The 27,988-nt window shown below is 45.7% G+C and overlaps 1 protein-coding gene across 2 annotated transcripts; it reads left to right on the top strand.

Annotated features, from left to right (window-relative positions):
* Nucleotides 1-27,488, top strand: DPF2 (double PHD fingers 2). 2 transcript variants are annotated; one of them, XM_083716513.1, is made up of 13 exons: nucleotides 20-234; nucleotides 4,446-4,606; nucleotides 5,881-5,988; nucleotides 8,113-8,276; nucleotides 10,431-10,523; nucleotides 12,302-12,380; nucleotides 13,456-13,497; nucleotides 19,049-19,186; nucleotides 20,026-20,154; nucleotides 21,496-21,608; nucleotides 22,360-22,441; nucleotides 23,944-27,061; nucleotides 27,312-27,488. In XM_083716513.1, exons 1-12 carry the CDS (start codon nucleotides 203-205, stop codon nucleotides 24,018-24,020), a joined length of 1,218 nt encoding a protein of 405 aa, XP_083572639.1. In that variant the 5' UTR covers nucleotides 20-202; the 3' UTR covers nucleotides 24,021-27,061; nucleotides 27,312-27,488. The 2 variants fall into 2 exon arrangements, with proteins under 2 accessions (XP_083572640.1, XP_083572639.1); XM_083716514.1 differs by lacking the exon at nucleotides 13,456-13,497 and having other exon boundaries at nucleotides 1-234.
* Nucleotides 27,489-27,988: the final 500 nt, after the last annotated feature.

Here is a 27,988-nt window from a genome sequence, read left to right as displayed (position 1 = left end):
TTGACAGCAGGGCGGGCGGGAAGAGCGTGGGAGGATTCAGGTTTTTTTTAATTACGCATGCGCGAAAGATGGTGGCAGCGGGGCGCATGCGCCATGCCGTGGAACTGAGTGAGATGCTTATAGAAGTCGCCCTGGTGAGCTCGAACGGCCGGTGGTGCATGCGCACTTAAGTACTCCGCGGCCCCAGGCGGCAGAGGGGAAGATGGCGGCGGTGGTACAGAATGTGGTGAAGCTGTGAGTGCAACTCTCGTTCTTTCCCCCCCTTCCCCTCCCCTGTTTGGTTCTAATGGTACAGCCCAAATCTCCGAGAAATGCTTGCAGGAGGGTCGTAGGAGAGACCATTCTGTTATCGGGGGGGACTTGGGGGCGGAATAGGAGGCGAGGGGGAAGCTGTTGGCTCTTTTTATTGTTCAGGACTGAAGTTTTTATAAATAAAAAATTAAACTCCCTTTCTGTGGGTGGAGGCTGGATGAGGAGAGGGGAGAGTGCCTTCGTCTCAGAGTTTTAAAAGTGGATGGAAAAGAGGACACCTCGCCTTGAAATATCCCAAATTTTGGGTGGGGGATTGGAATGAGAAAAATAAAAGGCTGCTCAAAAAATAAAAAACAGGGAGGCGAAGTAGAGCCCCCACGGGGGAGGAGAAAAGAGCAGGACGACCCCCCCCACTTTCCATAAAGTCCCAAAAGAAAATGGGGAATGATGAGAAAAATGGCCCTTCTACCTCATGCCCCCCCGTGGAGCTCTGAAAGAGGCCGGGAGAAAGACAGCCTTCTTCCCTTGAAACAGTAATTGTGAAAGATAAACGGGGTGTGGGGAAAAGGGGGAAATACCCATTCAGGAAAACAGATACAATTTGTGTCTTCAGAGGGGGGAATACACCAGGTGGTCCCTCAAAAAAGTGTGTGTAGGGTGGAGGTGGAGTAGATTTTTAAGAGGAGTGTGTGTCAAGAGAGACTATCTCATACCCTTAAAAAAAGTCTTTTAAATGGAGTGGGGGGGGGGGAGCAGGAAAAAAATCACTCTTGAAAAGTAGGATTCCAGTCATGGGGGTAAGAATGAGTTTCTCCCCACTTTCTATCAGAACCCAGAAGAAAATTGAGGCAGGGGAGTGAAATGGATTTAAGACGAGAACATAATATATAGATCTACCACCCACTCAATTCAGATCTCCAGAAATAAAATGTGATGGGGGCACAATTAAAACACAACACAGCCACCTTCTCTTACTCTTCTTTATATGGGAGATGAAGGGTGGCAAGAGATTCTGGCTAGCAAAGAGGTAGGGTGGCTAGAGAAGCTAGGGCAGGGATGGGCAACCTGTGACCCTGCTGGACTACGACTCCCATCATCCCTGACTATGCTTGGCTGGGGCTGATGTGTCCGATAACATCTGGAGGGCAAAAGGTACCTCGTCCTTGTGCTAGAGAAAAACAGATTCCCCCCCCCTCGCAATGTCAGGGGCAAGTTCCAGGGGGTGGAATAACAAGTGAAGAGATGAAAGTTGCTTGCCCAGTAGGAGGAGAGGCTGGAGTGAAGAGCACAAAGACCCACCTTCTTGCAAGAGTTTAAAAGAAGTTTTCAGGTAGGGGAGAGAAGGATTTGAATTCCTGCCCCAAAGAGGCAGGATGGAAAGAGGAACCATGACCCATAATGGTCAGGACTCCTAATGGGAGGTGGGCAGAAGTGTAAATCGATGGATCATTGCTCCATTGCTCTTGAATGGAGAAAAAGTGATGGGCCTGGTTTCCACATAAGAAAAGCTAAGCTTCTGAGCTGGTGTAGAATTTTAAGATGGCAACTTTGGCTATACAGTATGTGGCTGGTATTGGATATCAAGAAGTAATGGGTGTAGGGTGGACCCAGGTTCCAGATGTGGTGCCTTCTGGATGTTGCTCTGGACTCCAGCTCTCATCAGCCCCAGCCAGCATAGCCAATGGTCAGGGATGGTAGGAATTGTCCCCAGAGGGGCACCATGTTGGCAACCCCTAGCATACGGTATGTTGGTACCTGAAGATTCTATATGATACATTCTTGCACTTATGTTGTTGTTGGCATCCATCTATCTTGAGAGACAAAGGAGTGCTCCTCTGAGAGTAAAGTCAGACTGCTGCATTGGCAGCACCAAAGTTACCTCTCTTGGCGCTAACCTGGGCAGTGTGTATGGAGGTCCTGGGCTGCCCAGATGACAATCCTCCCCCCTCCTTGGCCTCACTGATGTGGTCCAAAGGAAAGCAGAGCAATTTTTTTGGCCCTAGCTTGGCTGCAGGAGCTGCTGGAAGGAGGCATAGAAAGTGCCCTCCAACAGTCTTAGGGACTCCACTGTGGATTTGTGTAGGGTTTACTCCTTAGCTCTTTTCTTTTGAAGATATCCCGCAAGGCAGTGGAGGTTTTGGATCAGAGTTTTCCTTCTCCTAGGTGGGCTGCCTTTCCAGGTTGATGAGCCACAACTGCTCCTCACTTACCTCTACAGCTCCTGCAGAAAACCACCTTCTTGACCATTGGGCCCACTATTGGTCTTGTTGACTCAATCTGCCAGAGCCTGTCTTCGCATGCAGGGCATGTTCCCATCGGCCACCCTCACATAGTTCAGCTGGTCAGTCGAAGCTGTTTCCCGGGTTGTGGCAATTTTCTGTCCTGATTTGCATCCTCTGAATTTCACATAGCTGCTTCAACTGATGATAGAGCACCAAGAGGATTATAAAACATTGTAAACAAGGTGGACTTGCAATTTAATTACCTAATTTTCTCTTTCATCCCTCCACTCCCCCCAACAAGCTTTTTTTCCTCCGGCAGCAAAGATATTAAATTCTTTTCCCCCCAAAGCAAGCTGATGCCCACCAGTTTCTATTCCCTTCCCTCAGCTACTTTATGTGGCGAGATTGAAACACTAAAATTACTGTAATTATAGGCTGCTCAATTAAGGAAACTTCATTGCTGCCACACCACAGATTTTTAAAGAACAAGAATATAAATGCAAGCGATGTATTTTTTTCCTCCCTTTCCGCTTCGCTCTGAGAACTCTCCATCTGAGTCTTCACTAATGGGATTATTGAATAGAATTGGGCATTTTCCTTCTTCTGTGATTGTAATAGATTGAAAATGAGATGTGGTAATATAAAAAGCTAGCTCTACAGATGCCTGTCTTTTTTGTTCCAGGAAGGGAAGCTTAAAACCAGCTTTGTAATCAGAATTTTGATCCTGACACCTTAAAATTAAAGCACAGTGGTGCCTCGGGTTACATACGCTTCAGGTTACAGACTCTGCTAACCCAGAAATAGTACCTTGGGTTAAGAACTTTGCTTCAGGATGAGAACAGAAATCGCACGGCGGTGGCGGGAGGCCTCATTAGCTAAAGTGGTGCTTCAGGTTAAGAACAGTTTCAGGTTAAGAACAGACCTCCGGAACGAATTAAGTTCTTAACCCGAGGTACCATTGTACTTTCTGCACCCCAGTTCAATATCGTTGCAATTATTAGCTGGGGGAAGGTCCAGCTTCCTAGATTTCTCTTTGTGTGATGTAGTCAATCAGTTGGTAGAGCATGAGACTCTTAATCTCAGGGTTGTGGGTCCGAGCCCCACCTTGGGTGAAAGATTCCTGCATTGCAAGGGGCTGGGCTAGATGACCCCTGGGGTCACTTCCAATTCTACAATTCTATAGTTCTGTGAACCTAGACTCTTGGTGAACTATCTAGTTGGGAAAGACTTCCTCTAATACAGGAGTAGGCAGAAGGTATAGTTGGATGCACTGGTAGATTTTGAGGTGATCTGCACTGGTAGATCTTGAGGCAAGTGTTTCTGAAGCCCAATGATTTAGCAATAGCAACGCAAAAAAAGTTACCCCACAATTAGATTGAGGACATGAAGAAAGCTTGAGTGAAAACCATAACAACATAAAAATAGCTTGGATGCTGGATCACACTAAAGGCCCATCTAGTCCAGCATTGTGTTCTCACAGCGACAAACCAGATGCATATGGGAAGCCTGCAAGCTGAGTATTCAGAGGTAGAACGCCTCTGACAGTGGAAGAAGAACATAGCCAACATGGTTAGTTACTGCTGATAGCCTTATATTCCATAAATTGGTCTAATTTTGTAAAGTCATCCATATTAGTGGCAGCAAATTCCATAGGTTAGCTAAGTGCTGTGCAAAGAAGTACTGTCTTGCATCCGTCTTGAGTCTTCCCACATTCAGCTTCATTGGAAAACAGTGTTTTTACTTATGTTCCTCTCATCAGTTTTACCCTCTTTTAAATTCGCCCAGGAGTGGATCAGTTCTGGTCCTGAAAGCAAATTTATGGGCTGAGCATATGTTCAAGAGGCACCTTGCTCCTTAATTGCAAATGGCTAGTTTGTGCATCCTCAGGTCCTTGAAGAACAAAGTGGATCTATCAAGCCTGAAGTTGGCACACCCATGTTCTAACGCATTCTTGCTTTTGTCTCCCACCAGCCTTGGCGAACAATATTATAAGGACGCGATGGAGCAGTGCCACAACTACAATGCCCGGCTGTGTGCTGAGAGAAGTGTCCGATTGCCATTTCTGGACTCGCAGACTGGAGTGGCGCAGAGTAACTGCTACATCTGGATGGAGAAGCGGCACAGGGGGCCAGGTGGGATACACATAGGATGTTGTGAAAACTTGAAGTTTAGGGGCACTGAGTTTTTCTTATTTGGACTTCCTGTTTGCACTTTGCCGCTTTCAGGTCCAAATTTAAATTCAAGTTCAAAGTCCCGATCAAAGCGTCAAGTTCAAATTCCAAGTCCAATTTTAGTAGGTCTTATGCTTTGATCTTTTCCGAATTTTCAAATTCTTATTCACGGATAGCTGTTTTAATCCGTCGTTTCACAGGAAAAAGGCCAGTGCTCTCCGGTAACTGCTGCGCAGCTTCCCTCCGCAGAAGTAGCAATCGACTCCAGCACAGCGCTGCACCCCCGCTCCGCTCCGGAGCTCTTTTCAGAGCTCCTCTGACAGTTTGGGGGGGCGCAAAAACGTGACCACTGAGTCCCACGGCCCCAGGCTTCTCCCGCCTGTGGGTTTTTTAAGGGTCCTCCGCTTCGCTGTAGCGGTGGACCCAGTTTCTGCGGAGTTTCTCCCTCTGTTTCAGAGGGAATCCGCCATTACCGATGGTGCCGCCTCCGGAAGTCTGCAGTTTGTAACACTTTGGGGTCCGGCAGCGATTTTGCTTGTTTTTGATAAGGCACTGCACCTGTTCTTTGACAGCTCACCTGAGAAGTGGGTGGGTGGGGAGAGGTAGGTTTCTTCTTTTTCCTTCATGGAAATATCTTTACTCATTTCAGGGAGCCTATCTGCATACACTGCATTTATTGTCCTTTATTTATTGGTCCATATCAACTGTGCGGATTAGTGGCAAACTAGGATGGACGTGGTGGCGCTGTGGTCTAAACCACAGAGCCTAGGACTTGTCGATAAGAAGGTCAGCGGTTTGAATCCCTGCAACGGGGTGAGCTCCTGTTGCTCGGTCCCTGCTCCTGCCAACCTAGCAGTTCGAAAGCACATCAAAGTACAAGTAGATAAATAGGTACTGCTCCGGCGGGAAGGTAAACGGCGTTTCCCTGTGCTGCTCTGGTTCGCCAGAAGCGGCTTCGTCATGCTGGCCACATGACCCGGAAGCTGTATACCGGCTCCCTCGACCAATAAAGTGAGATGAGCGCCACAACCCCAGAGTCGTCCACGACTGGACCTAATGGTCAGGGGTCCCTTTACCTTTACCTAGGATGGATTGTAAGGAGTAGATGTGTTAATTCCTGAAGTGAGGGTTGTTGGGGAAGTGCTCAAGGCTAGAGCTTTGAAAAGTCTGCATTGAACTGATAATCTTACTCTTTTTCTTCCTTTTCTGTCCTGGTTTGCTTTTTTTATCGGAAGGTTTGGCATCTGGCCAGCTCTATTCCTACCCGGCTCGGCGCTGGCGGAAAAAACGTCGCGCTCACCCTCCTGAGGATCCAAGGCTTTCCTTCCCTTCCATTAAACCAGGTACATATTTTCCTTTCTCTCTGAGCTGCTGCTGGGACTTCACTTGGGATCAAACTAGTTTTTCCTAGGGATTGGGGATGGGTTTGTACATCATAGCAAGTTGATTAGAGAGAACCTCTTCTGCCAGGGTGAGTTGCATCACCGACACAACTGTGCTTTCAGGAGCATCATTATCAGCATCTCTAACCTTCCAGGTAAATTCCCGTTTTGATTTTAGTAACCCTTGGAAGTCTTTGAGCCCTATATTATTCAAAGGCTACCCCTTTCCCCATTTATCCCATCACATCTCTAATGCAGGGGTGGCTAACGAGTGGCCCACCAGAGCTTGTGGAACTAAACCTTTCATCAGCCCCAGTCAGCATGGCCAATGGCCACAGATGATGGAAGCTGTAGTTCAGTGACATCTGGAGGACCACAGGGTACCCACTGCTGTTCTATTACCACATGAGAACTTATTAAAGTCTTGATATACTGTCTTGATGAGCTGTTTTGGCTTGTATTCTGTTGTTGGACTCCAACATTTCTCAGCTCCATTCAGCATAGCCAATGGTCAGGGGTGATGCGAATTATAGTTCGGGAACACCTGAAGGGCCACAAGTTCCACATCCCAAATCAAGGCAAACCTTAAAGTTCTTTTAATGGGTCAGGAATAAGAATTGCAATTACACTCCTGACATGCTGACTTTTCACGAGATTCACACTTGGTAGCACATTTACATTGGGTTTTAGATTTCTCCAGGAATGCTCACATTTTGGCAAAACACAGGGGAAGAGGAAATTTGTCCTAAGCTGGTAGGCAGAGCAATGGAGCCCCTCCAGCTTGGGAATTTCTTCCCTTCCCTTTCTTTTGCTGTGACTGGTTCCAAGATTCCACAGCTGGAGGGTCACCGGTGATAACAGTTGCTTGTATTGGCTGTTAAGGTTTCTGCTTGGGCCAAGTATCTTGTAGCCAGGGACAGATGAAATAGGAGGGCCTTTACATGCATGAATCAAGGTTTTTGCTGGCCGAGCCAGAAATTGTAGTTGCTGCTACCCCTGCCCACCCCACCAAAAGCTGGCCTGAGGTTGTTGGGGATGGGATGAGAGACTGAGCATTTGGCAGCCACTTTCCAAAAGTGCACAGAGTGCCTTTGAGCAGCAGAGCTCAATACTCCACACTCTGCCCCATCCTTTCCAATGCATATGTGCACAGTTCTGACTAGTCGGACCAATGGGATCACTTGGTAACAACCTTAATACTATACCCTTTGATCTTCATGAAAAAGACACACCAATCACATAGCCTGATTCTATGTGAGCCATCCACATAGTGAGTTGTGTCCTCTCATTTGCCTAAGGGGTGGTGGTAGCAATGGCATGTGACTATATTGTTCGCTATAGCATCCTCCCGTTTGATTTCTCTTTCAGTTTCAGGCCCTGCCTTCACCCAAATGTGTTCTTTCATCTCTCTGCCTTTTGATTGTTATTCTTTCTCTTAGTTGCCTTTAAAAAACCCTCTGTAACCACTTTCTCCCTGCCATGCATAATTTTATATTTTTCTACCATGTTGCCTTTTATTCACCTTATTGGTCAACTAAAGAGCCCGAAATGTTGCAACCTTTCCTCACAGGGGAGGTGTTTAAAAGGCTTTGTTCCACAATGGGCTCTGCTTCCATAACTGAGGTTCACAATCCCTCCTCCAGTGTGTTCTTTCCTTCCACCATGTATTGGAGCCTCCAGTCCTTCTCCTTTGGTGACGTGGGTGGCAGTTTTAGCAACGACCAGCAGAGGCCCTTGGTTGGCTCCTGGTTTGGAGAGTTCCCTACCTGGTGAGATCGAGAGTGTCTTGCTCCTTACTGACTTCCCGGAGAAATTTAAAGTCGTTCCTGTTTACCCAAGCATTTGATGGCTGCCAGATACTGACCATGGCAACCTTGAAATTAGGGACTGTGAGCATATGTGATTGCATTAAAATGTCTTTAGATGTTTTAAAATTGTTTTAAACGTGTTCTTTTATTTTAAATAGTATAGTTTAAACATTTGGTGTTTATCACCCTGGGCTTCTCTGGGAGGAGGGGCAGGATAGAAATTTAAGTACATAACCAAAAAATTACACAGCCAACCCTCTGGATGTTACTTCTGTAGACACTGAGCAGACCCTAAAGAAAGAGGGTTTGATCTCTCAGGATGGCAGCAGCCTGGAGGCCCTTTTGAGGACGGACTCTCTTGAGAAGCGCAGTCTGCCCGATCCCCGTACTGACGAAGACAGCCTCGGCGAGTTTCCTGTTGCCAATAGTCGCGCGCGGAAGGTAATGGCAGGCAGAGGGTAGCATTGACTCTGTTTCGAAAGGGGGCTCCATGGTAACATAGGAATGGCTCCTCACATCTTCTTCCTACCTCTCCTCTGCTGTCCTTGCCTTTAACTACAGAATGGATAGAAATCTTGCACCATGGAGACCTAGTTTTTGTACCCACAAAAACAGAAGTTTGCTACATGAATAAATTGTTCAGATTTTTAACAAGTGCACAAACGGTTGCTGAGGTTTGAGCACTTAAATCCAGTTTACACCTGTGTGGAGCTTTAGGCTCCTAGCCCATGACTTCTGGAAGTACTGCTGATCCCACCACCCCTTGCTGTTTCACCAGCTTCTCCCCTCAGACATAAAGGCTCAAAACCTGCTTCAAATGCAGAAGAGGGAGAGAGCTGAGAGCCTCTTTTTTGCGTCTGTGTAGTAGCTGAGGAGTGCACAGCTGTACCCCTGCTGGTAGTGTCCTTTCAGCTTGTCAGACTGCTTCTGTCTCAAAGATCCTCATTGCCAGAAAAATCATTTCATGGACCAGTGTTTTGTTCCACTGTCGTGCTAGGCATGCTTCTCTCAGCCCAGCCCAAGGTCTCTTCTGTTGTTCCCTTGCTCCAGTTTCTTCAGCTTTATTTGTTCCCAATTCCACCCTTTTACTACAAACTATTGGTTTGGATTGTAAGAGTTTCCTTTAAAAATTAAAAAAAAAAATGAACCAGAGTGGAATTTAGTGTGAAATGAAAGCCAGTCTATTTTGCAAAAACCATGCTGGGATGGGGGGTGGGGGTGAAGCGAACAGGGAGGAGGTGGTGGTGCAATGACACTTTCTGGTTTTCATCAAGTTTTTTTTGGCTTGGTGAGATACTGAATGTCATAATACACACTGGCTGCTTCCCAGGATCAACTCTAATAGCCTAGTAAGGCAGCCGAAGACGGAATGCTGTAGCTTGTCTTCCAGCATCCAGGAAGACAGGATGTGTGTGTGAGAGAGCAATAGAGAAAAGAGAGAAAGAGCACTTACTGATTTTGAAATGTGGGCACGAAATGCACTTTTTTGAGCCCATGCGTTTTCATAGAATCAAAGAACTGTAGAATTGGAAGGGACCCCCAAGGATCATCTAGTCCAACCCCATGCAATGCAGGAATCACTGCTAAAGAATCCCTGACAGAGAGGTAGAATATAAATGTAGTGACAAATAAAATTATATATGACATGAAGAAAGCAGATATAGAAGACTTTCTCTTGTTAACACCATGACCCAGGGTCATCTGATAAAGCTGAAAGGTAGAATTGCAGAATTGTAGAGTTGGAAGAGACCCTGATGGATCATCTAGTCCAGCCCCCTGCAGTGCAGGAGTATACAGCAGCTGCATACGGGGATCGAACCTACAACCTTGGTGTTATCAGCTCCATGCTCTAACCACCTGGAAGATTCAGGACAGAGAGCAGGAAGTATTTATTTACAGAAAGCCTATGAAATCTGTCTCTGCAAGATGAGTAGGTGGCCCTAAATGGACAGTTTAGGAGATTCAACAAATTACTAAAAGATGAGGCTGTTGTCATGATGGCTGTATGTCTAGATGATGAAGGGAAGCCCTACAGCTGTTGGACTACAGCTCCCATAATCTTTCTTGTTCGAGGCTCATCTTGAGTTGTAGTCCAGTGACATTTGAAGGACCACAGGTTTTCAGTCACTGGTTAGGCTCAGAGGTACCATGCCTCTTGGGTATCGTGTGCTGGGGAACAACAGTAAGAGTCCATGCCCAGCTTCTCAGTTCTCCATAGGTATCTGGTTGAAACAATGTGCTGGACTACATAGGGCACAGGTGAACCTTTGGCCCTCCAGATATTGCTGAAATATAACTCGTGGGGATGATGAGAGTTGTAGTTCAGCAACATCTGGAGGGCCAGAGGTTCCCCACATCTGGGAATAGGCTTTTGCTCTGATCCAACAGGGCTTCTCTTATGTCCTTAAGACAGTTTTTAATGTTACCTGAAAGCTCTGCAGTGAAAATGAAACTATTAGGTGGTCATTGCCATTGGTCTAACTAGAATGCATTTGAGGGGATGCTTCTTAGCCAGACTTCCAAGTCTTCTGTCCGCCCCCTTGTCTTTTTGACTCTCTTTGTTTTCTCTATAGTAGTCTTGCTTCTCTGTTCTAGCGGATCCTGGAACCTGACGATTTCTTGGATGATCTAGATGATGAGGACTATGAAGAAGACACGCCAAAACGCCGAGGCAAAGGCAAGGCGAAGGTACAGCTCACATACTGGGGCTCAGTAATGCTTGCTCAGTCTTGAGTCAGCGTGCGCTTTGAGTCTGCATGGAGTGGAAAGGAGCACTGGGGCTCTATGGCAGTGGCAGGCAAGGAAATTCTATGGATGACCCAAAATATGTTGGGTGCTGGAAAGGAATGAACACTCTATGGTTGTAGAGACTAGTGAGAATGGGATGGGGAAAACGTGGTCTTCCAGATGTCTTTGTACTACGGTATCCATCATCCCATCCTTTCTGTGGCTGATGGGAACTGGAGTCCAGCAACATCTGGGAGGCCACAGCTTCTCCATCCCTGTCCAAGTATTTATCAGTCTGCCTTTCTGTAGTTTTAAAAACCTTGTTGTCCCTGGGAAAAACATGCATGGACACTCTCTCCTGCCCCCATGCCACAAGGCTAAAAGGTTGAAATTGATATAACACCATAAACACAAGGTAATTGTAAGTACTAAAGAAAGGGATGATTTATCATTGTGGGGAAGGGGGGATTCTGGGGCTATAATTGCTTGGCACAGTATTGGTTGTCATATGAATAATAGTGAAATGGAAGAAGAAATTTGAAAAAAATCATTCAAAGCATGTGCCACTGTGGGGCAGTAGTGGATTGTCTTTTAAAATATTGCCAGCTGAGCTCATCGACTCTGCAGCACTTCATTAGTATGACTCCCTCTGCTTGGCTTTTTGATTTACTGAACTAACTGTCCTACCCTATTCTAGTGGTGAAAACATACTGAAAGACAAACAAAACAGTTTTAAAAGTTAAGACTTAAGCCCTGAAAATGTCAGTTGCAACTGTTCCCTTAAAGCATCTTGGTGATGGCTGTGTTACTTGAGAAAGAGAATATGTGTGATTTTTTTCTCCTCTGAACGTCATTGTATGTAAATAATAGAGCATCACATAAATGCATGGTGCACACCATGGCTGCAGTCTAGAGAAAACATTTAGCCATTGTGGTGGGAAAGACATAAGTTTTTCTTCATGACGGATCTAAAGTTGAGCTGTTGGGCGTGGGGGAAGAGTTCAGTGTGGCACCTGTGATTATCTCCTGTCTCATAGATCTAAATAATGGTGGGGTCACTGTCTTCAGATCATACTATAATACTCTTAGCCATGGATAAATCAGTTAATTTAATAGTCTCATAAAGGGCTTGAAAGTGTTTTTGAATTCCCTGGACCCACAAGAACTCCTGTCTAGCAGGAGTACTAGTAGTTGTTATTATTCCTTGCTAGATTATATGTTCATTGGTCTTCCCGCAGTGTGTTGCCCTCCAGATATTCTGGACTATATTTTCTATCACACCCGGCATTCCCCCAATGTACACTCTCTAGATGTTGTAGACTACAACTCCCAACACCCATTGGGAGTTTCAGTCCAGGATATGTGGTCTGAAGGGTGCTAGGTTGGGGAAGGCTGGCATACACCACCTAGCCTGTATCATGTCTCCCAGTGTGGCCAGGCACACCTCTCTCTCTCTCTCTCTCTCTCTCTCTCTCTCTCTCTCTTTCTCTCCTCCAACCCCCAGCAACTGGCATTACTCAGATCCTTTTATGAATAACAGCTCATTTGCCATGAATTTGTTTATTCCCCTTGCTTCACCCTGTGGCACTGAATCTGCTTAACTTTCCTGCAGGCCTCCTTAACAGCTACTTGATTTGTTTCAGCTCCACTTTATGTCACCTCAAGGTTTTTTCAGTGAGGGGTTGTTGGGTGAGGCATTTTTTCCCTTGCTCATGACATCCTCCTCTCTGGCTTCCTAGGGCAAAGGAGTTGGGAGCGCCCGGAAAAAGCTGGATGCAGCCATTTTGGAAGACCGAGACAAACCGTATGCCTGTGACAGTGAGTAAGAAGGCGAGCCGTGCTGTGGGACACAGCTGTCGTGAGCAGAACACCTTTGCTTTTCCTAGATAGGAGGACGGTGTGGTGGGGAGGGTGGGGGAACGGAGGATGGAGAGGTCAAAGCTTCTTTGAAAGAGGGGCTGCGTGAGCTACTTGTCCTTGGTCCCTTGCTTTTTAATTGAGCTTCTTGGAGGCTATAACATTACTTGTCTAGTTTGGGAGCATTGGAGGTCTGGCACTATCTGGAGTCTCCTGTGGGTATGGGCAGTTGCTTCGATGAGATCTTAGGCTGATAAAATGATGCCTTTTATTTGCCCGGTGTGCAAATTTTCCTGTTTCACAGAGCGCTTTATTCTGGCTGGTGAAGAGTTCTGTGAAAGTGCACAAAATTACATACTTCTGACCAGCTCAAGTTGGTCCAATAGGAGATAACTTTACCAATGTTCTCATCTCCTTTGGGACAGACTTGGCAGACTAACCCAGTCTTGTCCATGCAGGGTCTTAGCCTTGCCACCATTGGTCCTCTAAAATGGAGACATTGGGGATTGAGCCAGGGCTTCATGGATGCAAAGCAGGTGCTCAGCCATGGTGCTCCAGCCCTGCCTTCCTCTGGCATATCCCAAGACGTGTATAGACCTTGGTATCGCTTTACCAGTCCATTGGGGGCTGTGTTTGTGTGCAGACACCCAAGCTATGTGACCAGCCCTGCTGCGTGTGGCTGCCTTTGCCAGTTCCATATTGCATGACTTTTCTGTTCTTTAGAGCTGCTCCCTGTGTGCCAATCTGGAAATGAACGCCCGTGCAAACCTGGTTATTAACGTAAAAGGTGGGGGGCAATTGGCCAGAATTTTCAAAATTGCAAACAATGAGTTTTTGAAATTACTTTTCTTTCTCTTCTCCTTTTACTGTCCTGTAAGAATTTTATACTCCCCCTTTTTACTTTAAAATAACACCAGTAAGCATTTTTCTTTTCTCCCTTTTAATCGTTGTATATAGCTTTACTGTGTGCATGTTATGTGTGTGACCTATAGAGTGTTTTCACCTTTTCTCTCATTATTCTCTTTCTGTATTTCAGATAGTTACAAACAAAAGCATACCTCGAAACCTCCTGACCGAGGTAGTCCATTCTCTCTGTCTTGCTATTTATTTCCTCCTGACTTTGTTCTTCTGAAATGTTAGTTTTAAAAACTCTTCTTTTTTAAAAAAGCAGGTCTTTTGATGCAGGGCACAAAAAAACCCCTTCCCTCATATGATAGTTCAGGTTTTTATTTAGTGTGTGTGACCTAATAGGGTTAGCACCCAGCTTTTTGGCCCGATTCTCTCCAAGTTGCTGTGGGAAAGGTGATAAATGTTTGTCCGGGAATTTGGATAAATACATATCTCCCTCAGTGGCTCATAGCAATTAAAATTCAATAAGCATTGTTACTGTAAGGTGCTGTGCATTGAGTTGGGAAGAAAGTACATAAGGATGTTTTGCAGTAGATTGGCAAGGGATTCTGACTCCCTATTGTCTAGCAGTTACAAATGAAAAAGCTTTCCCCTCCCTTCCAGCCCCAAATTAGGTTGCTGAAAAAGAAATGGGGAGCAGATTTTTATATCAATGGACTTGTGAGCTTCACTGTGCTACTAGCCACACATTCCTGGACTCATCATGTGCTCATAAGCGGCACCCTGTTCTTTAAATCTTGAGAGTGCGTCTGCCCAGCTACTGTGCAGGTGCTCTGATTGGTGGACCTAGTAAAACCACCACCACCATCACCAAGTATATTCCTCAAGCCTGACTGCTCACCCCTGGCATACATGAACAAAAATAAATCTGTCTTTGCACTCAGGCTTATTTAATAGCACAATCCTGTCTATGTCCACTTAGAAGTAAGACCAGTTGAATTCATTACGACTTCCTCTTAGAGAAGTTAGGATTGTGCCTGAAAGGAGAAGAGACACAAGGGGAAATGGGTAGAAGGGAGATGGATTTGCCTGACCTAGAATGAAGTGGTGAGTTGCTACCAGGCATTTAAATTCTTGTGGGACTGGGATGATGTTCCCTGCCTGGTATTTTTACTGAAAAGGAAGTGATGCAGTTATCTTAGGCTGGTGATGGGCCAGTATGTCCTTTGCCCTTGTAGTCATTTCAGATGTTTGGAGGTGGGAAGCAAGTGTCTTGAAACTGTTTCTTCTCTGGTGGATCTTCTCTTTGTCTGATCCCCTTCTTGGAAAAGTGGGGGGAGACTTCCACATGGTCTTGATCTCTGGCTAGTGACAGAGGCTAGAGTGGCCTTCTCTTCACTCCTGCAGCTGCAGAAATTTGTCCTTTGGTTCTGACCCAGAGGTCGGAAAGAGAGGTGGGTTTTTTTTGTTTTTTTACTCTCAGTATGTGACTTTGAGTTCTTGCTTCCTGTTGCTCCCAGGGCAACAGGATCTGCCACACCAGGAGTATAGCCTTAAAGGCCACAAAAATTAGTAGCTCACAAATACTCACACATGCCCATGGTTCTTATTTCTGGCCTGAAAGGGTAGGTGGGTAGAAATAAGAGCCTTTTTTGTAAACTTGGCATGTTCTGATTTGCCCTGGGTGATCAGGCTATTTACAACTTTGCACTGCAGGAGGTTGAGTGCTGCAGAGTTGTGTCTAATATCTAGTTTCCTTGAGAAGATGCTGGATTTTGCTTGGGGGAATGGATGTTGGCTAGTGAAACTTGTGTATTTTTGCTTTCTCCTGTGACTTCTAGTTTGACTCGCTTGCATGAGTCACTCAGCAGTTTTGGAACTGCAGACCACCTTTTTGTGGTCTTTGCTTGCAGCACTCTGTCGTTGATCTGCAAGGGCTTTGGTGTATAGCAGGGATGACGAACCTCTGGTCCTCAATATGGGCTGGGCTCCAACTCCCATCTGTCCCAGCCAGCATGGTCAGTGGTGATGGGAGTTGGAGTCCAGCAACATCTGGAGGTCCCCTATCTCTGGCACATAGGCTGAGTTCTTCCTATCCTGGATAGCTGTTGAATATTATCCTCCACCCTACCTAGCTAGATGTGCTAGGCAGCCAAGTTATTCCTTCCAGAGCTAGATAATGTATTAACACAGTCCCAGGGTCCAAAAGGCCTTGGAATTTTATAAGCTCTGTTAATGATAGGCTAAGCCCTGAGTCTTCAGTTTTCTCTGCCCTTTGGACTCTTGCTCCTTCTTATAGCCACTTGAACCAAGGGCCAATGTCACCTTTGGTCACAACCTCAACCAGTTATGTTTCAGTTTAATGTTTCATTCTTTTAAAAGCATTTAAGCATCATGGGAAAAGGTACCTCAAGTATTATTGCAGGCTTCTGAGAATGAATTTATATTTATATTTTGCCTTGATTTATTGTTGTTGTTTTTTAAACCTCCCAAAATAAATCTAGAGTAATTTTTGTGGTATTAAAGAAGCCTGTACCCAATAATGAGCTTTATACCATCATTTTTCCTCTAGTTGTCTTTTGACACAGTGCACATACACAAAAACTTGCATGATCTACTATGTCATTCTTCTTCAGCTTTGGGTCTCTAGGTGTTCGACTATTACTCCTTCCATCCCTGTGATCCTTAGATTAAGGGCAGTATAAAAACAACAACAACAACAACAACAACAACAACAACAACAACAACAACAACAACAACAACACTGGGACCTGTTACTGTTCTCATAGAATTGTAGAGTGGGAAGGGACCCCAAGGGGTTTTTACCACCTTCCAAGGGAGTCTGTTCCCCTCTCAAACACCTCTTACTGCCAGAAAGTTCTTCCTAATGTTTAGTCAGAATCTCCTTGTAATTTAAATCCATTGGTTTGATGTTCCTGAACTAATCCCCCCCCCATCATCCATGGTCATTGGTCATCCTTGCTGGGGCTGATGGGAAGGCTCTTACATTTGCTTGCCTTTGATTTGTCAAGCAGTGCAGCCTGATTTTACCCCTCCCTTCCCTTGGAATTAGCCAACCAGAGGAGGAAAGGGCGCTGGGCAAAGGCAGGGTGGCAACTCAAACTGCTAACCTCAGGCACAGCCCTCATGTGGCAGAGCCCTCCGAGCTTGCTGAAGAAGTTGTGGAATGGCAGGATTGTGCTATTCTGGGAATGTTTGCTCACAACTCTGAGCAGAAAGAAACCCACAAGGGTAACCCCTGTCCCCTGGCAGTCCTGCCCAGCCCTTCATTTGAAGCCTATAGAGAGACATTTCTTTTTCTTAAAGCGCTGAAACTCAGGAGCATCCAATGAAGCCGAATATTTGAAGTTTAAGGCCAAACAAAGGAAGTCCTTCACACACATAGTTGAACTACAGAATTTGCTCCCACCAGAGGCAGCGATGGCCACCAACTTAGGTGACTTTATAAGAGGATTAGAGAAATTCATGGAAGGTCAGACTACTAATGGCTATTAGCCACAATGAATTGTCAGCATCCTTCAGGGGTCGAGATGCAAGCTGGCTAGCCCCTAGCTGGATCATGCCCTTCCAGCCGTGACGATCCCCCGATCTATGGTGCAACGTAAATCAGCGACTCAGACTTCAAAAGCCTGAGCACGCTATATTAGCAGAGCATACTGCGCAAACAGAACAGGCGTGAGGCTTGTGGAAACATACTAGCAGCTAAAGATTTATTAAGCATAAATCAGGACAAAGAAAACATGTCGTCTCCCTTTCTTCTCCTCAGAGAGACAGTGAAAAGCAAAAGCTATACACAAACGGAAGTTCCCAGCATACTGTGCTGGGATGTAAACAGACATGTGACACGTAAGAATCCCGTGTCTCCTCCTTAAGGTGGAATGGAAATTCTCAACATGAATATGTTATCCCTCCTCTGTTGGAGGCAGTGTATGCCTTTAAATCCCATTTGCTGGGAATCATAAGGAGAACACGGGTGCAGTCAGGCCCTGCTTAAAGGCTTCCCATAGGGATCTGGCTGGTCCCTGTTGGCCTGAATGGGCCTTTGGCCTGTCGCCAGGTTCTTACCTTCTTACATCTATGCAAGTCTGAAAAACTGATTTATTTTAATTTTATTGTTTTTATTAACGAAAACCGAGAGTCGGTTCTGCAAAGGAAAACATCGGAATGAAGCAAATTTGCAGAATATATTCAGCCTTGCCTCCATTTTCTGGTGCCATGAGCAAGTGGGCTACAGGAATGAACATAGGACTTATTTATTTTTAACAGAGAATTGTTGGCTATCTCAAGTATCCCGACCCTTAATCCCAGATACGTGGGTCTGGACTGTTGGTGAGAGAAAAGCGCTCTTCTGCCCAGAAGCACGCAATGGATTATATTCATCTAAGTTCTCCTTGGAGTAGACGCAACTGGAAATTAATGGCTCAGCTACTGTTGAGCATGACTGATGCTGGATACAACTCACTATTTCATGAACAAGGTCCCATTGCAGTGTGTGTGTGTGTGTGTGTGTGTGTGAGAGAGAGAGAGAGAGAGAGAGAGAGAGAGAGAGAGAGAGAGAGAGAAGAGCTACTTTGGAACCACAAAAGAGGACGGAAGTTGTTTTTTCTCCTGCCGCTGCTCCAAAGTGAGCTTTTTTTTGGTAAGCTATGTTGAGCCTCCTTGGAAGCAGCATGTAGCAACCACTGCCTCTGTGGAGGGAACCTGCCAGCATAGGCTCCCTACTTAATCAGCTGTGTTTACACAGCCCTTAAGAGAGCCATTACTTTTCCCCTGCAAATTGGCTTTCCAGTCGCTGTGCAAAAGACTTGCTGGACTTAATGTGCTTTAGAAAACATTTGTCTCCCTCCCCGAAATCAGAACTTGATTAGACCTGGAGTGTTTATGAGAGATTGTGTGTTTGTGTATGTTCCCCAGCCCCAGCGGGTTTTTTTCCAAGCAGTGCTCCTTGCTAGATATGGCTCACTTCCTTGTTTCTGTGTCTTAGGTACTTCTAAATCTGGAGCATGCTGTTTTGGTGGTTCAGCCTAGGCTGTTGAGCTGCGGGTATTAATCCCTGCTCTCCTTTAGATATCCATAATGCAATTCTGAATCAGAGCCAGATCTTCAAACAAATTGCTCTTTTCTTTTTGCCAAGGACTTGAGGGTGGAAGGTGGAGGAATGGTGGGGTGGCATTTGGGGAAGAGTGGACTTGCAGCAAGGCTGAAGAGCTGTGTAGGGCAACTAAAAGCTGGCCACTAGAAATCTGCTCTTAGCTTTTCCCTTTCTGAAACCAGACAAACAGGGTTTCAGGTCGTTCTTTCATGAGGGCCAGAAACATGTGCTGTGCGTGTTAAGAGTCTTCGATTACTTGGAGTGCCAGACATACGCAATTGTGTACTATCCCCTTTGTTCATTGCTGTTTGGTTGGGGGTGTGTGGAGATGCTTTGAGAGCATTCTGAGTGCAGGTCGCAAAGGGTGTTACGACATGAACTTACCACTGTGTTCAGAAATCTGGTTCAGGTGCTGAGCAAAAGCAAATATTTTCCCCACCCTTGTTTTGAGTTTGTGCAGTTTCTTTTTCTGTGACAGATTGACACAGTAGCACATTGAGGGGATGGGCAGTGTGTGCTTTTTTTGGGGGGGGGGGAAGAAGGGGATAAAGATAGGCTGAGAATGGGATAATTTCATTGCGATGGGAAGGGGGAGGAAAGCAGCTCCTCTGGGGATGGGAAGCTCAAACCTGTGTCTTGTCTGCCTTAAAATTTTCTTCCTGTTCAGTCTGTGGGAAGCGTTACAAGAACCGTCCTGGGCTGAGTTACCATTATGCGCACTCCCACCTGGCTGAGGAAGAGGGGGAAGACAAGGAAGACTCGCAGCCCCCCACGCCTGTATCACAGAGATCTGAGGAGCAGAAATGTAAGTGTCTTCTTCCTCTTTCTGGGGCTTTTCTAAACTTTAAGATCTCTTTATGTAACAGTTCTCCTCTACCCTAGCTTAAATTGGATCTCAAGATTTGCCCTGGAAAAAGGGATAGACCAAGTGCAAGTCCCACACTTAACTGTCGTGTTGTGATGTCGGGATTTATATGAGCCAATTGAAAGGCTATGGGAGTCAATTTCAGCCAGAATGGTGGCACGTGCTAGCAAGTGACCAAGCCTGTCGTGCCTTGAGCAGCTGCATGTGGAACCATCACAACCAGGACTGAAGGGCTGGACCAGGGGTCAACAATCTTTTTCAGTCGTGGTCCGGTCCACCATCCCTCAGAGCATGTGGTGGGCCGCTCTATATTTTGAAGAAAAAAATGAACAAATTCCTATGCCCCACAAATAACCCAGAGATGCATTTTAAATAAAAGCACACATTATACTCATGTAAAAACATGCTGATTCCTGGACCGTCCATGGGCTGGATTGAGAAGGCGATCCTTAGGTTGCCTACCCCTGGGCTGGACCTTCGTATGTCCGAGCCATAGGTAAGAGCCAGCTGTTCTCTTTAAGCAGGCTGTGAATACAGGGTGAGCATAAAATGATCAGGATGAGATGCTATAGCCTGTATCCTGTAGTGGCAATGGGACAGTGCTACTGAGAATATACACAAGAAGCTTTTCTCTTGTGGTCACCCCTTCCCTTCCCTTTGAAAGAAGCTGGGCTGCAGTTTTAAAATAATAAACTCCCCCTAGGTCTGGGTGGAGTGGTGGGGGTGGGGCTCTGTTTTGACTCTGTCTTGTCATTGATTAAAACACCTTTTTCCAATAGCCAAGAAAGGTCCGGATGGCTTAGCCTTGCCCAACAATTACTGCGACTTCTGCCTTGGAGACTCCAAGATCAATAAGAAAACAGGGCAACCTGAAGAGCTGGTTTCATGTTCTGACTGTGGACGATCAGGTATATGAACTGTGGGGAGTGGTAGGGCCAGATCCTGCCAAGAGCTTGGGTGTCCTGCTTAAGTTTTATGGGTTTGCTTGGCATTCCACTCCTGATCTTTCCCACCTGCACCTTCCCATGCTTGTTGGTTTTGGTCCCAAGAACAACCTTTTCAAAAAGAATCTAAACAAGAAAAATGAAGTAGGCTCAGGAGGCATGTTCTTACAGCTGCCTCCTGAAGCTGCAATTAAAAAAAATAAAAATAAAAAAAGTTCTGTTGGTTTTTGTTTTTGTTTATAATATTTTTTTTTTACTGATTTTCCACATTTTTAACATCTTTACAGTAATCATTTTTCATCTCTTATTTATCAGGTTCTTTTGACCTCTCGGACTTCCCTCTGTGGGTTCTCTCCTTGTCCTATAATTAATTGCATCTTTTATGTTTTCCAAATAATTATATAAATCACAAGTAAAATGCAGTAAAATTTCACATTAAAGTATCTTCACATTCCTGTCAGTGACTTTAAAAATTTACAGTGATCTTTGAAATAAAGTAAGAATTTATTCCAGTCCTTTTTGAATACTTGATCTTCCTGGTTTCGGATCTTTCCTGTCAATTTTGCTGCCTCCGCATAGTCCCATCAGTTTCGCCTGCCATTCCTCTTTCAATGGCACTTCTTTTTGCTTCCATTTCTGGGCTAGTAGTACTCTCGCTGCTGTTGTTGCATACAGAAATAATCACTTATCTTCTCTCAGTATCTCTTGACCCATAATACCTAATAAAAAGGTTTCTGGTTTTTTTAAAAAAAATTCCTTAAACATTTTCTTTAACTCATTGTACATCATCTTCCAGAAGTCTTTATCACATAACCACCACATATGGTAAAAGGTACCCTCTATCCCCTTACATTTCCAGCATAAATTTGAGCTCGTTTTACACATTTTTGCAATTTTACTCGGCGTCAAATACCAGCGATACATCATTTTCATAATATTTTCTTTCAACAAGTAGCATGCAGTAAATTTAATTTCTTCCTCCCATAGTTTTTCCCAATATGACATTTGAATATTATATCCAAAGTCTCTAGCCCGGTGTATTATAATAACTGCCTTAACCTCTTCATCCTTTGTATGCCATTCCAAAAGTAATTACAATATTCTGTTTGGTCTTATGTGAACATTGTGAGAATAAAATTCAGTAGCGCTTTCCCTCTTCCTGTCAAAACGCTTGCCAACCTGGTTTTCCTTGGAGAAAAGATGAGCAGCAAATGTGATGAAGAGGCTTTGTTTGTTTATCCGCTTGCTGAGGTGCCCACACAACCTTCCTGTCTTAATGCCTGCCCCACTGTCTCTCCCCACCAGGGCACCCTTCATGCCTGCAGTTCACACCAGTTATGATGGCAGCGGTGAAGACCTACCGTTGGCAGTGTATTGAGTGCAAGTGCTGTAACATCTGTGGCACCTCTGAGAACGATGTGAGTACCCCTTCTTTCTCCTGCCCCTGCCCTTTGCATGACTGAATCCCTTCTCCCTGTGTCCTTTCCTCCTGAATGTCCCTCTTTATATTATATGCCTAAAAGGTCTCAACAATTTGCATCTGGAAATTTAAATGCATTACACCAATTCATGCAAAACTGTAACATTCTCACAGACCCCCCCCCCCCACCCCCAGTTACAGCCTCAGGAAGCACACTTCCAGCAGAACAAAATCCATTCATTAAAAGCCTGGTGGCAGGCGGGGTCATAGGCCAAAGTGGTTGGAGAAAACAATGTAAATTTTAATCTTTTAAAAAAATTTTTTTACAGTAGACCGCTTTTACACGCACCCCTTGTTCCATCCTCTTTCTAGGCAAGTGACAAGTGTTTATCAGAGGTCAAGGCTACCTCCCAGCCAGGAAAAAGATTGCAAGGATAGTGCAAAGCAAAGTCAATTAGGGGCTTGGCCTGGGGGAGAGCTCTGAGGGCCAGATAGTACGATCTGGAGGGCCACATCCATTCCCCAGGCCTTGAGTTCCCCATGGTTGTCTTGAGTGCTGAAGTGTGGCAGTGGCGTGCATTCCTCTCTAAGCTCCTTGAAGCAAAGGTGGGATATAAATTGGATAGATTAAACTGCAACACCTTGATTTTTAGGGGTGCAGAGGACAGATTTTCTCCCTTTCTGAAAAGAAGTGGAATAATTTGCATTCTCCTTTGTTCTGGCTTTTCTTCCCTCCCCATCCTGCTTAGGACCAGCTGCTCTTCTGTGACGATTGTGACCGTGGCTACCATATGTACTGCCTCACTCCACCCATGTCAGAACCACCGGAAGGTGAGTACTTCTCTGCTTCCCCGTTTGCATCTTCCCACCTTTGTGTGATTTCGAGTTTCTCTTGGTTTTTGCATAGGGAATCCTGGAGGCCATAGTTCAATGATAAAGAGTGACTGCTTTGTAGACAAAAAGCCCTGGTTCAATTTCTGGTGTCTCCAGGTAGGACTGGGAGAGAGAGACCCCTGCCTGAAACCCTGGAAAGCTGCTGCCGATCAGTGTGGACATTGCTGAGCTCGGTGGATCAAGGTTCTGACTCTGTATAAGGCAGCATCCTATTTGGGGGCATAGAATAAAAGGCTGCTCTGCACAGCTTGCTCACCTGTTTTGTAATTAACTGGCCTGCAATTTAAATAGAGTAAAAGAAGAAGAAGAAAAGTTCCTTCTAGGCCTCATCCTGCTTAACAGATCAAATAGGATTTTTCTTTTCTTTTTTAATGCTTTGGGATTTTAAACCTGCCTTAGCATGCCAATTATATAAAAGAAGAAAGTTTGCATGTAGCATGACATGGCAAAATGCTGGTGACTTGTAGCAGGCAGTTTGCTGACTCATTTCCTGAGCAGGCGCTGACTTGGGATTTTGAAAAGACGCTTCCAGCAACAGGCCCACAGCCAAAGGTAGCCTGTGTTAATCTTAAATCACCTGTTTAATCTTTACACCACTTCTTTTGAGTCACAGGTCACAGCTCAGGCTTTTTCGAGGCCTAGTTGGAAAGGGCTTCCAGTCAAGGCCCACAGACTGCCTGTCTACTGTAAGACCAGTAGAAGGGGCTGTAGGTTTGGGGCAGAGCACACATTTCACACATGGAAGATTCTGGTTCTCATCCCTGACACCCCTGCTGTGGTGTCAAGTTCTGCTTGTTTACAGTGTGTGTCTAGTGTAGCTATAATGCATCCCACACACTCCAGAGAGGACAAGTCACATACCTGTAAACAAGGAGGTGAACAAAATAACACTCTGTGCACTGCTGTCTGCTGTGCTTAAGTTTAGTTTGCTTATAAGTTGCTTTTCCACTGTGACCTTGGTGGCTCACAATAAACATTTACTTATTATTCGAACATACAACATTTGAAACAACTTTGTGTTTCAAAACATACATTAAATTCAAAAAGGGCAAAATCAGCAATTCAAAAAGCATAGAATAAATTCGATATTATGCTAAAATAACCAAGTACTTAATGGAGACCCTTTCTCAGTATGTCCCGTAGTTTACGATCAGGGAGACGGGCCCTTCTCAGAGTATCATTGAGTGAACTTTTGAAGAAAGGGTATCACTTTTGGAGTGAACAAGACTTGCTTGTGCAGCATCCCTCACCCAAATTTAACAGCAGCTCAAAGATGGGTAACCTGGCACCTCCCAGATGTTGCTGGGCTACAACTGCAGTTCATCATAATTATTGGCCATGCTGGTTGGGGTTGTTGGGAGTTCATGTCCAACATCCCCCAGAGAGCCACTGCTGCAATAGGTATCTTATCCCTCCCCCTGCCCTCTTTTCTGTTGCAGGAAGCTGGAGCTGTCACCTGTGTCTGGATTTGCTGAAGGAGAAAGCCTCCATCTATCAGAACCAGAACTCCTCCTGATGGGCGCTGGGGCAGCAGAGAAGAAAGGGAGCTTGAAAGAGGAACCGCCAGTTGTCCACTACCTTGCAGGGCTCTTTTTTCCCTTTCTTGGTTTAGTCTTTTTCCTATGCTGCCTCCCACTCTTGGTCAGTGTCTCCTTCACCAGTCGGATCCAGCCCCTGCCAGCTCTCTCCGTTGTCCTCTGCGCAGCGGTTTTTGGGTTTAGAACTTCTCCTTCTTTCTCTCTCTCTCCCTGCTCTCCTGGGAGGGAGGATTCTCCATGCCCTTTCCTCACTTGCCTCCAGGCTGGCTGAGAAGCACCAAACAGATCATCATATCTACGGCCTTAATACTCAAGGACAAATATATATATATATATATATGTGGAAATATATTCCGACCGAACTGGGCTTGCTGGGAGGAGGCGACTCCTTCTCATCTTACTAACATTGTGCTATTGAATCAACAGCTGATCTGCAGGCTTCTATGTCTCCGAAAGCAGAGCCAGCAATTTTAAAAACTTTTTTTTAAAAACACAAAACCACCACGAGCACTCTTGACACTACCCACAGGGCTTATAGGCTCCCTTCCAGCCCTTGACCACCTGTTCCTCCCTCTCCATAAGAAAGTGGTTTTGTCCCTTATATAATTACAAATGGATCCGGTTCTGGTCTGGAGCAGCCTCCTAGACCTGAGAGAACTCTGGGAAGGCATTGTCCAATGGAAAACCTACCTTTGGCCTTCAGCAGTGTGGACCAGGACTTGGCTCAGGCAGGTGTGAAAACAAAGTCACTTCGTTTACCTCAGTCAGGGAAGATCTTTTGAGGCTTCCCCTTGTCCTGATGGAGGCTGGATCCTGACCCAAAGAACCCTCCTGTTGTTAACACAAAGCACCATTGCCTCCTTCCTTATTTTCACACACACAAGGCTATATATATATTTTTAACCAGGGGTTGTGTTGGGGTGGGGGAATTGGGATTGGGGGAGCAGAGAGAGGGTTCAGCACTTTTCCCCACCTCTCTTTAGCAAGCCCTTAACCCATGGGGTGTTGACTACAGCACCCCCCCAAACCATTTCTGTCCCATGGTGGGTTTTAGTGGGTTTTTTTAATTCTCGGGGGAATGTTTCCAGTCCTGGCACCATTTTACATTTCCCCTTGTATCTTCCTCCCACCATATGGGCCTCTACAGAATATGCGAGTTGCTCGGAGGTGGTTGAATGGAGGGCTGGCAGCTCTTTCTTCCCTGGAGCAGGGCTTGTTGGCAGGAGTTGACCCTGGTCTCCCCGCTGTGCTGCGTGCCTCTCTGGGGACGTTGGCCACAGAGGTTGCCTATGCGGGCCACTTCTTTTTTTCTTTCCCTAGCCTCACTTGATGCCTATTTGCTGAGTCCTGATTTCCCACATTCTCTGCGCGTCTGCAGGTGGAGGACGAGCCCTTATACCTTTGGGCTGCTCTCCAAGGAGAAGTAAACAAGCTGGCATGCGGAAGCCTCCCCCCTTTCCAAGAACGGAAGCTCTCTTCTGCATCCATCCTGCCTTCCCCCTTGGTTGCCTTCTTCACCTCCCCACCCCCACTCTCTGGAGGAACCGGTCCTTAATAAGAAGTGACATTTTGAAAACCTTCCTTGGAAATTTCCACCTGTCTTCCCCCTAACCCCCTTTGTATGGCACCCCATTTGGGGAGGAGAGGTGTTTTTCTCTGGTATAGGGTTCTGTGTAATATACTAATGATGTGCCTGTTTTTTCTAAAAATTGACTTCATACCTACCTCCAAAGCCCCTTGCCCCAGTCATACATCCTCTTGCACTCCCCCCAAATGCATCCAGCCCTTCTCTGCCCGCATCTTTGCAGAGGCAATACATGAAGACTCAGGGGGACTGGCAAAGCAGAGGGGGCTGGTTCTTTTTAGAATAGCTTCCCTCACCGAGTTAACATCCATCCTGTGACTGGGCACTGCAGCCTCTTGCCTCACCTTTCCCTAAGGCAGGGGTGGGGAACTGATCCCCCCCCCAACAGATATCGTTGGGCTATGGCACCCATCATCATCTCTAGACCCACTGGCCTTGCCGGCTGCCGGAGCTGCTGGGAGTCGGACTCCACACTCCCAGCCAAACCGCAGGAAGGGTGCCATCCTTGCCTTTGTTCTCACTAGTCCGCTAGCTAAGGTGGGTCTTAGTGGGGCTGTATTTGGAAGGGGAAAGAGGCACTTGGGGAACCAAAACGGAAGCTTTCACCCACCCACCCCTGCCCTCATTCGCTATGCCCTGTGGACAAGAGGCTTTCAGGATTAAAAAGGTCCACAGACTCCCCCTTGAGTCTATAAGGGATGTCAAGAGAGGTGGAGTCATTGTGCACTTACAGCCCTGGATCCCCTTGGGGGCCGCAACCCCACACAGGAAAGCCATTTTGGTTTCTTTAACCTTGCACTTGATTTCTCTCCCATAGCTGGTTGGGATTGGGTAGGAGGGAACAGGTAGAGGCGGCCTGTTGATGAAGGGGGGTGGGGAGGGCAAACCTTGCATTGGGGGGAGTTGCTGTCCCAACCCCAGATGGGGGCATGTCCTCATTCAAAGCATCACACCCGTGTCTTAAAACTCACAACCCGAATAAACACCAAAATGGCTTGTTTGGACTAATTATTTCTATTGCAGTCTTTTGTCTGTGGGGGTGGGTTGAAAAGAGCTTTTTTTGCAGGGGATTTTTTTTTTTTAAGCAGTGTTGCATTGTGGAGATTTTATGCTCAGGTTAGATCTGTTGGTTTGAGGGAAGGGGAATTGGGAAGGGTATATAAGAACATGGTCCATGTTCTTCTTCTTTTTTTAAAGTGGGCTTTGCTTCAGTGCTCTACATCTTGGGGAGGGGTGGGCCTTGGATTTTCAAACCCACATCCTTTCTATTCCTTGAGCACTCAGAAACTGATCAGAATACCTCATCTCTCCCCCCCCCCCTTTTGCCACAAGTTGATTCTGCAGCTCCTTGCACCTGGATTCCCTCCTGCCCAGCCATTACCAGTTTTACAATGAATTGGTGGCTATGTTTCTCCCTCTCCCCAGGCAATTACCGTATTTTTTGCTCTATAAGACTCACTTTTTGCCTCCTAAAAAGTAAGGGGAAATGTGTGTGCGTCTTATGGAGCAAATGCAGGCTGTGCAGCTATCCCAGAAGCCAGAACAGCAAGAGGGATTATTGCTTTTGCTGCCCAGCGATCCCTCTTGTTGTTCTGGCTTCTGAGATTCAGAAATATTTTTTTTCTTGTTTTCCTCCTCGAAAAACTATGGTCTGGTGCGTCTTATAGAGTGAAAAATACGGTAGTTATGCAGATAATTTTATTTTTTAGGTTTGGAATTGGTTATGGTATGCTGAGGCTCTTCACCGCCCCCCACATTTTTTAAAAAAATTGCAGCTGAAGCTAAAGTGTGTTTTACCTTTTTTGTTTTATTTTAAGGTATTGTAATAAGTATTAGCGAATAAATCATTTTTACACAGAAAGCACTCTCCGGTTTCTCTGTCCAACAATCATCTGGCGCTCTGGGATTTTTCTGGGTTTTGATGCGATTAGGGGAGTGGCAAAGTGTTAAGTTTCAGGAAGCAAAAGGGTAGGAACAAACGAGTAGTTCTCTAAATGGAGAGAAGTATTGAATCGGAATTGTAGAGTTGAAAAGGACCAGAAAGTGGAGTCCCCCAAGGATTGGTATTGGGACCTGTCCTTTTTTTAACTTGTTCATAAACAATCTAAAGTTAGGAGTGAGCAGTGAGGTGGTCAACTTTGCTAATGACGCTAACTTGTTCAGAGTTGTTAAAGAGATTTCAGAGCTCCAAAAGGGCTTCCTCATACTGAGTGAATGAGTGGTAAAATGACAAATGCAGTTCAGTGTAAACAAGGGTAAAGTGATTGATTTTGGGGCACCCCCCTAATTCACATATACATCCTTGGGGTCTGAACTGGTAGTGACAGACCAGGAATGAGACCTAGGTGCTTAATAGCTCAA

Source organism: Podarcis gaigeae, assembly GCF_964106915.1.
Source record: "Podarcis gaigeae genome assembly, chromosome: 16".
In the NCBI taxonomy this organism is placed as follows: domain Eukaryota; kingdom Metazoa; phylum Chordata; class Lepidosauria; order Squamata; family Lacertidae; genus Podarcis; species Podarcis gaigeae.
This window is presented reverse-complemented; position numbering and strand designations above follow the sequence as displayed.

What these genes read in the sequence shown, in the direction of transcription:
- DPF2 (XM_083716513.1), top strand. Translation starts at nt 203, where the DNA reads ATGGCGGCGGTGGTACAGAATGTGGTGAAGCT. An exon ending in CTTCCCTTCCATTAAACCAG is followed by an intron (nt 5,989 to 8,112) that starts GTACATATTTTC and finishes TTACTTCTGTAG; the next exon opens with ACACTGAGCAGACCCTAAAG. An exon ending in CCAATAGTCGCGCGCGGAAG is followed by an intron (nt 8,277 to 10,430) that starts GTAATGGCAGGC and finishes TCTCTGTTCTAG; the next exon opens with CGGATCCTGGAACCTGACGA.